This window comes from Miniopterus schreibersii, assembly GCF_964146895.1.
Source record: "Miniopterus schreibersii genome assembly, chromosome: 3".
Classification (NCBI taxonomy): Eukaryota; Metazoa; Chordata; class Mammalia; order Chiroptera; family Miniopteridae; genus Miniopterus; species Miniopterus schreibersii.
The window spans coordinates 18,662,710-18,680,676 of record NC_138103.1 but is presented as its reverse complement, the minus strand read 5'-3'; the positions used below and the strand labels follow the sequence as shown (position 1 = coordinate 18,680,676).

The window sequence follows — 17,967 nt, the reverse complement described above, 5'->3', positions numbered from 1 at the left end:
AAAGAGAGGAAGCAGATAGCATCATCTCATTTTGTGAGATCTTGTTAAGGGATCATTTTTCTATCTACTTGTATTTCTGATTAATAATATTAGTAATGGCTAAAGTTTACTCGGTGCTTACTATCCAGTAGGCATTATGCTGCCACCATGGATTGCCTCATGGGGTAGGTGCTGTCAATGAACCCTGTTTTACAGATGAGAAACAGAGGTAGAGAGAGGTTAAGAAACTTAACAGAGCTGCGGCTGGAACCTGGTCAGCCTAAATCCAGAGCCTGGGTTCTCCACTGCTTTGGCGTCCTGTTGCGCTCACCCTGCCTGGCCTCATGTAACTTAATCATGCTGCGAGGTTCACTACCTTGTAAGTGGTGTCTCAAGACTCCAGACATAAAATTCCCCAAGTACACAAATTGATATAACTGTTGTGAATAATCTAGCAAGTAAGTCTTACAATATTAGTTTAGCAAGACTGCACAGCAGGGTTTTCCATCTAATTAATCCTCCAGAATCCTGCTTTTCTAATTCATCTGCATATGCGCCTGTCGCATGTTGAGTGTCTGCTATATGCCAGGCACAGGGCTGATGAAGGCACCGAGCCCTGGCGCCCTCCCCATCTGGGCTGGTCTCCCCCTTACCTTCAGCTGTTTGGCCTTCTCTTTTCAGCATCTGGACAGCTCCTACATATTTCTTCAGCTGGACTTTGAGCACCTCATTTTCCCTGCAGGTACAAGAATGTTAAAAAAAATATTTTAAGAAATTGGCAAGATAGACCAAAAGGCAGGGGTCGGGGGGGGGGGGGAGGTCTGTGTAAAGAAAAACACACAATGTTCATCTTATAAATAATACATTCTCTGTTTCAAGATCATCCCTAAAAAAGGCAGCATTAGCAAACGCATATTTGCAGAATGCCTTCAAGAACTGTTTTCATGATAGATATAAGCTAACTGGTTCCAGTGCCCATGAAGTCAGGACGCTGACATGTGCTATGCTCAGGGTATTTGAATATACCAACCTGTCAAGTGCCTATTCTGTGCCAGGAACTCTGTAATATACTCTCCACTTATAGAAGCAGGTACCAAGTACTGTGTTCAACCTGAGGAATACTCGATATTTTTATCAGCTACTAACCATACTGGATATTCACTATTTGCCAGGCATCATATATATATATATATATATATATATATTATTGATTGCTGAGAGAGGAAGGGAAAGGGAGAGGGAGATAGAAACATCAATGATAAGAGTCACTGATTGGCTGCCTCCTGCACATCCCCTACTGCGGATGAAGCCTGCTCCCTGGACATGTGCCCTGACCGGGAATTGAGCCATGGCCTGGTTCATAGGTTGATGCTCAACCACTAAGCCACGATGTCCAGACACATTCCTTTAATTTTTTTGTTTAAAGTGTTTTTTCACTTGTTTGCTGTTCTACTCACCCCTTCCCCATGGTAACCAATGTTAAACTTTTCATGCCTTCCTCTATGCTCATGTAGTCACTACAAATCTGATGGACTCACAGAGTTTACTCTATAAAACCGGATTATAAATTTTTCTGCAACCATTTGTCTCATTTAACAACTTACCACCAGAAGCCTCTAACCCAGTCTATTTATGGATGGCAGTGCATATGGATATGCCAGTACATTGTGGCATATCCATATCCTTATCCTTATCCATATCCATATCCATATCCATATCCGTATCCCACAGTGTACTCAGCAGAAGAACCTGAGACTGCCCATCGCTGGCTCTGCCGGTCTGTTTTCAGTGCATCTGACTCCATCTCCGCCCACAGAGATAGCGGCTTTGTTTGTATTTTGCTTTTCTGCACTATTTTGGCAAAAAGAACATCCGCATCAATTGCAGACACTACCATACACTCAGGTGTCGCCTGAGAACTCCACACTCATCTCAGAGCTTTAGAGAGTAAAGCATAGAGCCCCTTAATTAGTTCCCTCCTCCTGGACAGCTTGTCATGGGTGTTTCTATAGGTGTCTGCACTTCCTCTGTGATATGAAGCTACACAACTAACAAGTCCTGAAAAGGTCTGTGGAAAGAAAAATATTCCCAGGCATACACAGATTTACAGCTTGTTTTCTTGGGTTCCCTCGGCCAGAGTCCTGTCATTCATTCCAGCCTAGTCCCATCTCCACATGTTAATTCAAATCACATATGACCTGAAAACTAGGGAAGAAGGAAAATTACATGCATTTCTGTGTGGCATAATGTAACAATGGTTTATAGCAGAACATCCCCCAAAGGCCAGCCAGGCAGGTTCACTCTGGACGGTGACAGGTGAGTCGTGGCAACATTTGGCTGCTGTCTCATTTGCTCACACCTCACAGGTCGACCCTCAGCTGCTTTTCATCTTCCACTCTATGGCCGGCATTGAAATGAAAAGTGGCTGCTTTTCTTCTGGTTCGGATCAATCTTTTAATAGTGTCTTAAGACTATCTAAATATCAGACCTAACGGATAAAAGCCAGGATTTTTAATATAAATCTGACTTCCATCAAAATGATGAGAAGCCATGAAGAATATATTGAGCTACTGGGTTGGACACCTTTGGGGGCTATAAACGCATCCCAGCCAAGTCTGTATGAATGAACTTGTTTTCCTTTCATGGGAAATGAATACTTGCGGGCCACTGGAACTCTTCTGAATAAAACTCAAACACCTGGAGGGCACACTGGCTGCTCCAAAGAGGCAAATTGGCTCCTGACAACCCCCTACCCCAACAGGATGAGGTCCTATTTTTTTTTTTTTTTAAGTAACTGTAGATTCACATGACATGTGAAAGACAATCCCTCAGCCCAGTCTCCTCAGTGGTTACATCTCACATAACTACAGTGCAATGGTAAAACCAGGACTCTGACAACATGTGTGAGTGGTTCCATCAAGCCTATTATTTTAGCTGCTGCTCATAGCAGTACTCCGCCACAGTCTCTTTTTTTTTTATTTTAAATATGTTCTTATTGATTTCAAAGAGAAGAAGGGAGGAGGAGAGAGAGAGAGAAACATCAGTGATGAGAGAGTCATTAATCAACTGCCTCCTGCACACCCCCTACTGGGGATTAAGCTCGAAACCTGGGCATGTGCCCTGAATGGGAATCGAACCTCAACCTCCTGGTTCATAGGTAGATGGTCAGCCACTGAGCCATGCAGGCCAGGCCACAGCATGTCTCTTAAGGTGGAACAGATTTAAAGGACCACAGCAGGCCAGGCCAATGAGCAAAGCAAATCAAGAGGGAATGGGGGGGGGGGGGCGGGGGAGGGGGAGGCAGGTGGCAAACTACAGAGTTCTGGCCCATCAAAAGGTATTTTATTATTTGCAGATGACATGATATTGTACATAGAAAACCCTAAAGACTTCATCAAAGTACTACTAGATTTGATAAACGAATTTGGCAAGGTAGCTGGATACAAGATCAATATCCGGAAATCAATGGCATTCTTATACACCAACAATGAACTTTCAGAGTGAGAAACTAAAAAAGCAATACCATTTATTATTGCAACTAAAAAAGTAAGATACCTAGGAATAAACTTAACCAAGGATGTAAAAGACCTATACTCGGAAAGCTTCATGACCCTGAAAAAAGAAATAGAGGAAGATTTAAACAAGTGGAAGAAGATACCATGCTCATGGATTGGAATTAATATCATTAAAATGTCCATACTACCCAAAGCAATTTATAAATTTAATGCAATTCCTATTAAAATACCAACAGCATATTTCACAGACCTAGAACAAACATTTTGAAAATTTATATGGAACCAAAAAAGACTCTGAATAGCTGCAGCCATCTTGAGGGGAAAAAAACAGAGTGGGAGAGATCACATTACCAGACTTCAAACTGTATTACAAAGCCACTGTAATCAAAACGGCCTGGTATTGGTACAACAACAGGCATGTAGATCAATGGAACAGAAAAGAGACCCCAGAAATAGACCCACGCCATTATGGTCAGTTAATATTTGACAAAGGAGGCAAGAGTACCCAATGGAGTAAAGACAGTCTCTTCAATAAGTGGTGCTGGGAAAATTGAACAGATACATGCAAAAGAATGAAACTAGACCACCAACTTTCACCATACACAAAAATAAACTCAAAATGGATGAAAGACTTAAATGTAAGTCACGAAACCATAAAAATCCTGGAAGAAAACATAGGCAGTAAAGTCACAGACATCCCACGTAGTGGACTTTTCACTGATACATCTCCTAGGGCAAGAGAAACAAAAGAAAAAATAAACATATGGGACTACATCAAACTAAAAAGCTTCTGCACAGCAAAAGAAAACAGACTCAAAATACAAAGGAACCCCACGGTCTGGGAAAACATATTTGCCAAGGATGTATCTGATAAAGGGCTAATTTCCAAAGTGTACAAAGAACTCATAGCACTCAGCAAGAGGAAGACAAACAACCCAATTAAGACATGGGCATGCCCAGCCGGGCTTGGCTCAGTGGTTGAGCGTCGACCTAGGATCCAGGCGATCGGGGTTTGATTTCTGGTCAGGGCACATGCCCGGGTTGCGGGCTAGCCGATCAGTGACTCTCATCATTGATGTTTCTATCTCTGTCTCTCCCTCTCCTTTCCTCTCTCTGAAATCAATAAAGACATATTTAAAAAAAAAAAAAAAAAAAGAACTGGGCAAAAGACTTAAATAGACACTTCTCCAAAGAGGACATACGGATGGCCAAGAGACACATGAGAAAATACTCAACGTGGCTGATCATCAGAGACATGCAAATTAAAACCACAATGAGGTATCGCTTCACACCTGTCAGAATGGCTCCATCAACAAATCAACAAATGACATGTGCTGGCGAGGGTGTGGAGAAAGGGGAACCCTAGTACACTGCTGGTGGGAATGCAGACTGGTGCAACCACTATGGAAAACAGTATGGAGGTTCCTCAAAAAATTAGAAATGGAGCTACCGTTTGACCTAGTGATTCCACTCCTAGGAATGTATCCTAAGAATCCTGAAACATTCATCAGAAAGAATATATGTACCCCGATGTTCATAGCAGCACAGTTTACAATAGCTAAGATCTGGAAACAGCCCAAGTTCCCATCAGCAGATGAGTGGATAAAAAAGCCGTGGGATGCTTATACCATGGAATACTATGCAGCTGTAAAGAAGAAGAATCTAGTACCCTTTGGGACAGTATGGATGGACCTGGAGAATATTATGCTAAGTGAAATAAGCCAGGCAGAGAAAGACAAACATCACATGATCTCGCTTATATGTGGAATCTAAAGAACTTAATAAACTGATGAACAGAATAGATTCAATAACATGGAAGCATAGATGAGACTTACGAATGTCAGAGGGATGGAGGAGGGCAGGTGGGTGGAGGGAGAGAGAGTAACCAAAGAATTTATATGCATATATGCACAACTCAACGACATGGACAATGGTGGGGAGAGGGACTGGGGAGGGGGAAAGGAGGGGGTGGAACAGGTTATTGGGGAGAAAAAGGGACATCTGTAATATTTTAAACAAAAATAAAATTTTTAAAAAAATAAAATAAAAAAGTATTTTTAAAAACTTAACATATTAGTGACATAAGAAAATAATTCCTAGGCTCTGGACAACTAACCTGCAACCAGCTAACAGGACTTAAATTTGTAAACAGAAGAACCACATAGAAGTCATCATTCTTATCATTATACAGGTCTCTGTTATGACTATTAAATAAAAACGCCTTTTCATCTGACACTTCATGAGACAATGGAGTGGGGATCAGTTAATTAAGCACACTCTCACTAAGAAAGGCCTCAGAGCTGCAATAACGGCCAAGGCCCATCCCAGCAGGGGCCTTTAACCCAGCACAAGTCACACACCAGCCAAACAGGGAAGAGGCAAGGTGAGCAGCAATGACCAAAACCTGACCAGGATTCCGGCGCACCAGCACCCCTCAGTCCCAGGCAGTGTGTCTCCAGAGCCTGGATCCTTTTCACTATACACCACCCCACACATGTATGTTGATGTGTGTGGATGTGTTTATATGCACGTGCACATGTATGAGAGAGTGACAGAGCCCAGAAGGCTATATACACAGGGCTTCTACTTTTAAGCTTTCTGGTGGGCAATGAAGCTGCTGTGGAGCAGGTCATCCCTATGTCCTCTCCCATATGGGGTGAGGCACCTGCCGTCCTCCACCCCATCTACACAGGGCATGGGACTGAGTGAGCCTGTGAGGAAGAGGGGGAGGAGACTTCCGAACAAGGAGACACAGGTAGCTGGTGCCCTGTCGGCTGCATCCTAGCGCAACTTTCCTTCTGTTTCATGGGACTTTCCTCCTCTCTGGCTCTAGGGTGTGCCTGGCTCACCTGAGCACCACCCTAGGAAACCTGGCTCTTTTTGCAACAAACAGAGTGACTTCATTAAGACTCAATTGGGACACCATCCAGAAAAGTTGGGGGTTGGGTGCTGTTACTGTAAAGGAACTGTCAGTACTCAGACCTCCCGAAATGGGCTGCTTGGGGGGTCCCAAGGGTTCAACCAGTTTCGCCACCTCCATCCTGAGTCGCTGGTGCCCTAGGAATAGCTAGTGAATTTCTCACCCTCTGCCACCAGTCAGTGGCCCATCTGCCAACAGCTGGGCCCTCCCCAAGGATTTAGTCTTACATCTGCAACTCAGACATCTGCCTCAAACGAGGAGGCAGAGTTGGGGGCTGCCCCAGAGATTACTCTGTAATGGAGAGTCCACCAGATAAGGAGGAGCGGGGGCAGGGGTTCGCTCAGGTGGACTCCGTCTTTCGTAACTCAAGCAACTGCAGTGGGAATCCAGCCTCGGGAAGATAAACTTGCAGACACTGCCCCCTCCCTGCTGCCTCTCTGCTTGTCCAATTATTTCTGCGAAGAGTGGTGGGATCCAACTTCCTCTCAGTTCAATGCACAGGAAAATAAAACCACACATACACACATATGCAAACACACACACACTCACACAGGGAATGACCTGAAACAGAATCTCCCACAGGCAGCATGTTCCCAAACTCATTTGAGGGGTTCATCAAACTTTTTTATGTTAGTATGTCTTCTAGTATTTTTTTTAAAAAACTGAGTTTTTCATTTACTGCAGTGATATAAAGAACCCTTTGGAAAGAAATTTAAATGTTTTCAAAAGTGAATGACTTGAAAGAAAAATATTAAGAACAGAACAGTGTGGGTTCTACACAAGCATGCCAAAAACCATTAAGGTGGTGAGAAGTGACCAAAACTTGAGAAGGAGAATCTTGGCTTTAGAAAAAAGGGTCCAAGGAGAAATTTTAAAGTGTACCCCTAAACTGTACTACAGGACAGGACAAAGGGCTCCAAGAGAGATTAAACAGTTAGGAAACGATGCACTCAACATCAGCAAAGTCCTCCCCCCTGCCCCGCCTCCCCAGGGCCTCTCTGTGCCTTCAAAATATTTATGTGCACTGGCCACCTATAAACCCCTCACACCCTACAATTTGTGAAAGGCTGCTTTTTCAGATGGGGCGCAGTCCCTCAGAACTGGTAGAAAACCTTTAGTGGAGCAGAACCAAGTCTCTGTAAGGAAAGTACTGCCCATGTGGACTGTGGCAGAGGTGGGCATTTAAGATGTTTCTGCCTTCCTTGAAATCCCTCCATGCTGGCCAAGAACTGAGAAAGAGCTTGGTGTCCAGGCCTCCTATAGGCAAATACTCCACCTCACCCAGAAGCTCCTACATATTCAGCAGGAAATGTACTCTTCTATCTCTAGCACATGAGTATTGGCCTCTGAGTGGGGCAATTAATCTTCCAAGTGCTGCAGAGATGCACTTGTTCAATCTGCACAGCAACTCTGGAGAGAGGGGTTATAATTATCCCTATTTTTTATTACCCTCATTTTACAGATGAAGAAACTGAGACTCTGAGAGATTGGGGCCTATCAAAAAATTCACACAGCTAGTACAAAGCAGGGCCACAATTCACACTTAAGCATCTCCAAGTCCACGTCTTACTCTCTGTCACACACTTGGTCTCATTGAATCAACACCTCATAAGATGGTTTTATGGTGCCCATTTTGCAGATGGGAAAGCTGAGAGCCAGAAAGTCAACTGATACATACACTCAAACCTGGGATTCAGACCCATATCCTTTCATTCCAGAGCCTCACATTGCTTCACATAAATTTAGGGAATTAAGTGAAATGAACAAAGAAACTATAAAACCTCAAAAAATTCCGGTGGAAAAAACAAGGGTTTATGTCTGCAGAATCTCGGTTGGTTAGACTCTTGTGCGAATGTGAACAAGATTCTTCTAACGAGTGAGCTTTGCTCAAAGGTTACAGAACTTTCTTAGGGTTGCACTCAAGCCTCTGCTGGCAATCTTCAGACATCTCACAAACGTAAGTGGTTGGTCACAGGTGAGCTTTAGGAAATATGAATCAACAGCCTCAAGAACTGTACACCTTTTGACTAAACAACCCCACTTCCAGGAAACGATGCTCGGGAAATAAGGAGCTGAAGTCTCAAACATATACGTGAGATGTTGTGAATATATCAGAAAAAAATGGTTATAAAATAAATGTCTGATAGCAGAGGAGTGGATAAATTATGCTGTATCTATCTATAAAAGAATACTATGGAACTGTCAAAATTATGATGAATGTGTATGTTTATTAATATGGATAAACATTTACAATATAGGATTACGTGATTGCAGCAGAGAAGGGGTTATATTTACTATAGCCCCTGACATATATTTATTGGTATATATTTGCACTGAAACATATACACAACAATGTTAACAGCACTCATTTCTGACGATGGAATTAGGAGAAAATATATTTAAATTTTCCATCAACACACTTTATTTGTGTACTAGAAAAAATGTATTTAGAGTAGGTTAGAGCTACAAAAAAAACAAACAAAACCAAAAAAAACCCTACATCTAGCACCATTCTTCATGGTAAAAGATGAATGGTTTCCCCATAACACTGAGAAAAAGAAAGTCTTTTCTCACCACTCCTATTCAGCACAGTACTGGAGGCTCTAACCAGTGAAATAAGGCCAAAAAAAAAGATGCATGCACAGAAAATCTAAAACTGTCCCTAGTGGCAAGTGATCCGATTTTCTACATAAAAAATTCCAAGACTCCACAAAAAGCTCCCAGAACTAGTAAGTGAGTTTTCAAGGTCAAATACAAAAACTAATCATATTTCTATATAGCAATAAACAATTGGAAAACAAAATTGTAAAAAGAATCTTTCATCTTTGTTCTAAAAAAAATGAAATACCTAGGTATAAATCTAACAAAATATGTACAGGATCTATATGCTGAAAAGTATAAAACACTGGAGAGAAATCAAAGCAGAAGTAAAGACATGAAAATAACAGGTTCATGGACTAAAAGAATCAAAATAGGTAAGATGTCAATTAACAAACTAATCTATAGATTTAATGCAAGCCCAGCAGGACTTTTTATAGATACAGACTAGCTAATTCCAAAATTCATATGGAAATCAAAGAAACTGTAATAGCTAAAATCATTTTGAAAAAGAAGCTCAAATTTGGAGGACTCACACTACACAATTTTAAGACTTACTTAAGCTACAGCCACCAAGAAATGCAGTATAGGTGAAATGATAGACGTAAACCAATAGAGCAGAACAGAGTCCAAAAAGAAACTCACATGAATATGGCCAAGTAATTTTGACCAAGGTACAAAGGAAGTTCAGGAGAAAGGATTGTCTTTTCAAAAATGGTTTTAGGATAATTAGACACCTGTATGCAAAACAAAAAGCAAAAAAAACTTTAATACCTCACACCTTATACAAATATTAGCTCAGATTGGACCACAGATAAATATAAAACATAAAGCTGCAAAAGAATTTCAATCTAAAACTGAACCAGAGGATATAAAGTGGTAAATCTCACATATGTGCCCTCAGGAAGACAAAACTTAAGGATTTCCCATAAATGCCTGATACAGAAAACTAGTAGTACTGAATTTTCACAGATGAGGGGTTACAGCCAGAGGTTGTCTTATATCATCTTGGGAAGTTTTCCCAGAGACATTAACGGGAGATCACCCAGGTCAGGTTGGTCTTGCAAGGTGGACTGAACTGAGCTTTGTTTGTATGACTAGACTGGTCTTGTCTGCTTGGAGTATTTTCAAGGCTGGTTTCCATGTGTTTTGATTTTAACAGATCAACAGATTTTAACAGAGTCTAACTGAACTCTCTTGTCTTCACATCCCCTACCCATAAATAAACCTACCCCAAACTTTCAATGGCCTCACCTGTAGCTTGCTACAGTTTGTATTTTCCAAACTGCAATTCCTCTGCTGTTCCCAAACACATTCATATTTTTTATCTTAATTCAGTTTACCTCTTTGTTTAAGTCAATAAAACTTTTGAGAGAATCATCATGCCTAACCTGAGGTTAAGCAAAGAGTTCCTAGATGTATGCCGAGCCAGAGTGACTCGGTTGAGCATCATCTATACACTAGAAGGTTGCCAGTTTGATTCCAGTCAGGGCACATAACTGGGTTGTGGGTTCTCCCCAGTCAGGGAATGTATGGAAGGCAAATGATTAGTGTTTCTCTCACACCCATGTTCCCCCCCCCACCTCCCTTCCTCTCTCCCTTCCTGTCTCTAAGCATGTACTCAAGTGAGAATAATAATAATAATAATAATAATAATAATAATAATAGATATCAAATTTGTAAAAGTTCCTAGATATAAAACCAAAAGTATGGTCCATAACAGAAAAAAAAATGTTAAATTGTATTTGCTCTGTGAAGGACACTGTTAAGCACATGAAAACACAAGCTACAGACTGGGAAAAATATTTATAAATCATACAGAGAGTAAAAAACTTGTATCCAAAATATATAAAGAACTCTCAAAAGTTAACCCCCAAAAAACCCAATTTAAAAACAAGATAAGGGTAAAATACTTGAACAGATAATTCACCAAAGAAGATATACAGACAGTAAATAAGCACAGGAAAAGATACTAAACATCAGTAGTCATTAGGAAAATAAAATTAAGAACACAGTGAGATACCACTATACCTAATAAATGGCTTTAAAAGTTTTTAAAGTGCTGGGGAGAATATGGAGCAACTGAAAATCTCATACGGCTGGTTGGGATGCAAAATAGTTCAGCCACTCTGGAAAATAGTATGACAACTTTCTATAAGGTTAAACATACACTTGTCATACGGCCCCACTTATTTCTGGGTATCTCACCTGGAGAAATGAAAATTAATTGTTCACATGAAAATCTATACATGTTTGTAGCATCATTATTCATACTCACCAAAAAATGACCAGTCAAATGTCCTTTAGTGGGTAAATGGTTAAACAAACTATGGTATATCCATACAAAGGAATACTACTCATCAATAAAAAGGAATGCACTATTGATCAATACAACAACTTGGATGAATCTCAAAAACATTATGTTAAAGAAACCAGTTTCAAAATGTTATCTACTATAGGATTTTATGCATATCACATTCTAGAAAAGGTAAAACTATAGGGGTGGAGGATAGATCAGTGGTAGCCAAAAGTTAGGTGTGGAAGGAGGGTCTGATCACAATGGGAGGCAGGAGAGAATTTTTGGAGAGGAAGAAACTGTTCAGCATCCTAATTGTTAGTGGGTTACATTACTCTATGCATGTTAAAGCTCACACAACTCTATGTCTAAAAAGTGAATTTTACTCTACGTAAATCAAAACCAAAAAATTAGTTAACTATAAAACATGTAAGTTAGCAAGGAGGAAAAGATAGGGCCACATTCACTACTGGGCCCGCCTAGAAGATGATCTAGGAAATATGTCCCAATGACCAGGGCCGATAATAGGGGCATCTACAAGAGATGCCACAAAGCCGTCAACTCACCAACTGAGGGCAGGAGGCAGGAAAAAAAATAACAGTAACAAAGTCACCTTCTGAGCAAACTTGTTTTCAATATATCTTTACCTTGTTTTCTCTTTTCTCCTTTTAAATCTTTTTTATTAAGATAAAACAACATAAGATTTACCATCTTAACCATTTTTACATATACAATTTAGCAGCATTAAGTCCATTCACACTGTTGTACAACCATCACCACCATCCATCTCCAAGACTTCTTTCATCTTACAAAACTGAAACTCTAAATCCATTAAGCAACGATTTCCCATTTTCCACCCTACCTCCAGCCCCTGGTGACCACCATTCTACTTTTTGTCTCTGTGATAAATATCCCTTTACATTTAAGAAAGATGACTAGGCAAATGTGACTATGAACAGTGGTGCAGCTTTGAACTGTGGCTTTAGGAAAAGGGAAGGCCTGTCCCCAATTCAAACCTCAGTTTGAAACACGGTGCCCAAGCAACTAGCTTCTCTGACCCTCGACTCCCTTATCTGTCAAAGTAAAAATCCAGCAGTCTGAGTAATTCACACCTCGCCAAATGTGTGCAAGGTGGACGTACCTCACTGCACCTCAGTTTACTCGCCTAAATAATGGGAGAGTACTGAGGACCTCACCAGATTGTTCAAAAAGTACAGAATTTATTCAACAAATACTCTCCTGAGACCTACTGCATACCAGGTATTGTTTAGGCTACAGAAATGGAGGGGTAACAAAAAGGACTAGGTCTCTACCCTCATGGAAGTGACATTCATAAAACCAGTCAGCAAGTAGGCTTTGGATAACAATGAGGACTACAAAAGCTAAAGCAAGCCACACCTGCTAGAACGGCTCACACCCAGAACAGTGACAGTACAAAATGCTGGTAAGGATGTGGAGCAACAAGAACTCTTATCCACTGCTGATGGGAATGAAACATGGTGCAGCCACTTTGGAAGACAGTCTGGCTGTTTCCTACAAAGCTAAATACACTCTTATCATGTGATCCAGCAACCTTGCTCCATGGTATTTATGCAACGAAGTTGAAAACATGTCCACACAAAACCTCACACATAATATTTAGCAGTTTTGTTCATAATTGCCAAAACTTGGAAGTAAAGTAAGCAGGTGAATGGATAAACAAACTGTGGTGCATCCAGACAATGGGATATTATTCAGTGATGAAAATAAGTGAGCTACACAGCCATGAAAAGACATGGAGGAAACTGAAATGCACATTGCTAAATGAAAGATGTCAATTTGAAAAGGCATTCTGAAAAAGGCAAAACCATAGAGACAGTGAAAAGATCAGGGGTTGGGGGAGGAGGGATGAATAGGTAGGATATAGGGGGGTTTTAGGGCAGTGAAACTAGTCTGTATGGTACTATAATGGTAGACACATATCATTAGCCATTTGTCCAAATCCACAGAATGTACACTACCAAGAGTAAACCCTGATGGACACTACGGACTTTAGTTAATACTAATATATTGATGTTAGTTCATCAGTTGTAACAAATGTGCCTACCAATGCAAGATGTTAATAATAAGGGAAACTGGGGAGGAAGGCAATGAAGGGGTTGTGGGAAGTCTCTACTTTCAGTTCACATTTCTGTAAATCTAAAACTGCTCCCCAAAAAGCCTATTAATTTAAAAATAACTAAATAAAGCAAGGGAAAGGATACAGAGTAAGGGCTATTATTAGATGAGGTGGTCTGAGAAGGCCTTTCTGAAAGGTGACATAGGCAAGACCTGGAGGAGTGAAGAGATGCACCATGTGAAAGTGAGGGCCACCTGGAGGTCTTACTGAAACTGAGGTTGATTCAGTATCTCAAGTGGGGCCTGAGACTCAGCTTTCTATCAACCCCCACCCAGGGATGTGGATATTGCCAGACCTTGGACCACACTCTGATAAGCAAGGTTCTGGGCAAAGCAACAAGCCAGGGCAAAGCCCCAAGGCCAGCCTACACCTGGCTTGCTTTTGGAACTGAGGGAAGTCAAGGGATGCTGGGGCAGGGTGGGGAATCCTGAGGGACCCGAGGCTTGGTAGGAAGTGTGAGTTTTAAGCCTGAAGGGCAGCCAGTAAAAGGTGTTTGCAGGGGAATGACATGCTGTGTGGGAAAAACAAAAGCGGGGGGAGGTGGAAACAGACAGACAAGCATGCAGAGTAGAGAAGGAAGCTGCTGTGACTGATCAGCCATCCAGGCAAGAAATGAAGATGGCCAGACCGTAGAGGACTGGGGTGGTGGCAGGGGAGACAGAGAGAAGTATTCACATATTCATCTGAAGGATTCCAAAAAGCCTGCCAACTCCCACCCTGAGCCCCAAAGACACCTGCCAGCCACCCTGCCAGTTTCTTGAAAAGGAAAGTAAGTAAATCATGGAGGAAGTAGCAAGTACCTCTGAAACAGCTTCCAATGACTGCAATAATTAATGTTTGCAAGTCAAAGCAATTATGCCTGCCCCAATGTCAGAACAAACAACCACAACCCCAGACAGCACCACTCAACCGATAATTACTCAAAACAAAACCAATGACCCTGTGAAGTGCATCTGGTAATTCACAGGCGCCAAAACATCACAGTAAGATGCACCTACAGGAATTTGCTTTCCCCAGCCAGACACTGGCACAAGGGAGGGTACCTCAGGTCCACTGTTGGGTGAGTACCGAGCAGGCACTAACCCTACTGCACCTGACTACTACAAGAACATGGGTAAGTGATCAGGCTATCTGAAAAAATGACTGTCCCTGGCTGCCACCAACAAAAGGCAGGAAGGGAGGCATAACTCCCAGCTTTATGGTATGGACAGCAACTCCTAAGTATTCAAGGTCATGATCACTGCAAAACAAAACAGTCAAAGCTGAAAAATCATTTTCCTAGACTGTGTGTTCCCCTCTTAGCCTCCTCAGACCCCCAGCTTCAGTGCCACCACCTTTTCTGAAGCATTAACCTCCCGGCCCAGCGCCAGGATGGACGCTACACTGACTTTTACAGAAGGTGTCTGTATTTGCATCCTCCAATCTTCACAATGACAGGATCTAGTGGCAGCTAACACTGTTCAGCACTGACTGGAGAGAAGGGAGGGAGCAGAGTCAGCCAGGTTTGCAGATACCTACGGACACATACCTACAGGAAGACTCAGTAATTCTCCCGGCAAATGACAAGGGTGACAAGTGGCAGAGCTAGGATCCAAAGTTCTGACTCCAGAGTCAGAGCCTGGCCACTCCTCTATATCGCCTTTGTAATATAATAAACCAGTGATTTTCTCTTTTTTTCCTTTTCTTTTTTATTGATTTTTAGAGAGAAAGGAACGGAGAGAGAGAGAAACATCGATCAGCTGCCTCCTACACGCCCCTACAGGGGATTGAGCCCGCAACCCAGGCATGTGCCCTGACCAGGAATCGAGCCAGCAACCCTCCAGTGCACAGATGATGCCCAACCAACTGGGCCACACCAGCCAGGATCAAGCCAGTGACTTGCAACAAGTGGGCTGCAAGAATGTTTAGAACATGCAATACCTGACTATTTAGTCAGGGGTACTGGCCTCTTTTCCTTAGATTCTCAAATTTAAAAATTACAACAGCCATCTGGTGTGAATGAATCAAAATTATACCTTTTTTGGGGTCAGATCAGCAAAAAATATATTTTTTGGTGCTTCAGTAATAAGTTTATGTGTTCCATGAGGTTTAAAAGGTTGAAAATCGCTGCAATAAACAATCTGAAGAGGTTTGCAGAAATAAAACCCAGTCCGCCAACCAGTATCCAGGCAGCAAGGGATCAGGGTGGGAAGTCAAGGGTGCCTTACAGAGCATCACCCCAGGGCCATCCTGGGCAGCCTGCTCCAGGCCTTCACACAGTCTATCCTGTGCCCCACCCCTCCTCTTGCAGTTGTCTAGGGCTCCTGGAGTAGCTCAGATGACAGGCTAACACAGAAGCCCACCCCTACTCTAGGATATAGCAATGAGCCCCTTACTGTCGCCCATCCCAACCAGGCTCTTTCCAACTCCTGTGCCTTGCTGAGGCTGAACTGACCTTCTCTCTGCAACTCCATCTGCCCAGGTCCCTGGTGGACACCTACACATTCTGCAAAAGAGTCCTCAAAGCCCTTCCTGCTAACCTGCCTCCACCAGCCAGGATTTGTGACCACTCCCTCCTCTGCCCCCACCATATCCCAAAGAAGCCTCTGTCTGCACAAGTCTAACACTCAATTACTCCTGGCCTGTGCTCATCTCCCTCGTCTAGATTGTGAGACCTTGTGGAGAATGGCCACATCTTATTTATCTCAGTTTAGCCCATGACCATAAAATATTGCCATTATCCACACTTGACTAAATGAGGAAACGGAGGCTCAGCGGGGCTGGCTGACTGGAGCAGAACTGGGACTGGTGTCTGGGTAACTCTAAAGTCCACACCTCAAAACTAGGCCAGGGTTCTTCTAATGCGGTCAGAGGATGGACGCTCTCCTATAACAGAATCAGCTGGAGGGGCTCACTCAAAAAGCCAAACCCCCCGAGCCCTCCTCTTCCCCCTTCCCAAATAGTTCAGTCCAAAGCTACAGAGATCAGTTACATACAGGGGGAGTGATTGAATAAAGTGAGAAAAACAGAAGTCAACACTGGAGTGTTAGATTGGAGTTCAAGGTGCCAGTGTAAACTCACAGGGCATTTCAAAAAAACACAGATGCCAGCAAAAAGGTTCCCACTGGACTATTCCGGGACAATCTGAACATCAAAGTAGCAACAACAATGGATTATGAGCTACTGAATATAATAGAAATTGATGAATCTGTAAATGAAAAAATGGGAAAATCAAATGCATAATGAGATATTTACAAAGGTTACAACTGCCTCCCCACACAATACTTAATTGTACAAGGGAGAAGATTAACTTCACAGTAGGGAAGGGTGGCAGACACCACCTTAATCAGGGATCCAAGTTAACATGATCGGTAACGAAACAACTGAAGCCACGTACCTCCTCCCGGGGTGCACTGAGAAGAAGATGCATCATCTCTGTGACAGTCATACCAAAGATGCAAAAACTAAATCAAACCACAAAGAAACAGTAAACCAACCAAATCAGGGGCCATCCTGCAAAATAAATTGTCCTATAATCTTCAAAACTGTCACGAAAGTCAAGGAAAGCAAGAAACTGTTCCAGACCGAAGAAACATGACAATTAGATGCAACAAGTCACTTTGGACTCAATCATTCTGCAAAAGAGATGGTCAGTGCAAGCTGAATGTGAGGTGAGGACTAGGTGGCATAAAAGTGTCGATGTTACTCCCCTGATTTCGATTACTGTATGCAATTATGAAGGGGAATGTTTTGTTTGTAGAAAACCACACACTAACACATGCAGAGGGTTTAAAAAAAAAAGTAAAAAGCAAATTCTCCAGCCTTGCTGCAGAACTTAGCAGTGCACACACCAGGGTGGCCTGGGGGCTGCATTTAACAAGCCTCCAGGACACTTCTGGGCCACACCAAAGCCCAAAAACCACTTATTGCCTGTGCTCTCCTGTGATATTCTGTCTTCTAACACCTTTCAGAAAACAGTAGCCTCTTCCCCTATTCAAGAAATCTGACTACTTCTCCTTTCTTTCCAGCCTTTTTCTCTAATGAGACTGGGCAAAGTTTGCCAGGGGACTCAATCTCCAGGAACTGTGCATTTCTCCTTGACTGTTCTCTGACTTGAGCAGTGTAGTAGTGTCTCATCTGCCAGCTGGAGTAGGGAGAAAGGACCATAAAAAGCTTGTTTGATTTTTAGTGCTCGTTCCCTGTTCCCCTCATTTCACTATTTCTTTTATAAATCCCATCTCATTAGCCACCTGGTAAATTCCACTCAGAATGCCATGCTGGTCCCCACATTTCATATCCAGAGCCAGGGAAACAGCCCAAACAACTCCACCAACTCAGGAAGGTAATTAATTGTGGATGACACACACCCAAAATATCCCGAGCACAACAGGAAAATCTCAGGGTTCCAAACTTATAATAGGCAGAATCATACTTGACTGCCATTTCACTCACTCAAAACTCTTTCAAGTTACTTCTTGAGGCATTTGTATACCAAGAAGGCAGCTCACTTCAATCCTTTGTG

The 17,967-nt window shown here is 42.3% G+C and overlaps 1 protein-coding gene across 3 annotated transcripts in view; it reads right to left on the bottom strand.

The window, feature by feature from the left end:
• Positions 1-17,967, bottom strand: part of SNX29 (sorting nexin 29) — a 456,832-nt gene that overhangs the window by 271,771 nt on the left and 167,094 nt on the right. For all 3 annotated transcript variants that reach the window (XM_081133203.1, XM_081133205.1, XM_081133204.1), the window contains one exon: positions 633-715. In XM_081133203.1, coding sequence (XP_080989329.1) covers positions 633-715 — 83 coding nt within the window. The remainder of the gene's footprint in view (positions 1-632; positions 716-17,967) is intronic.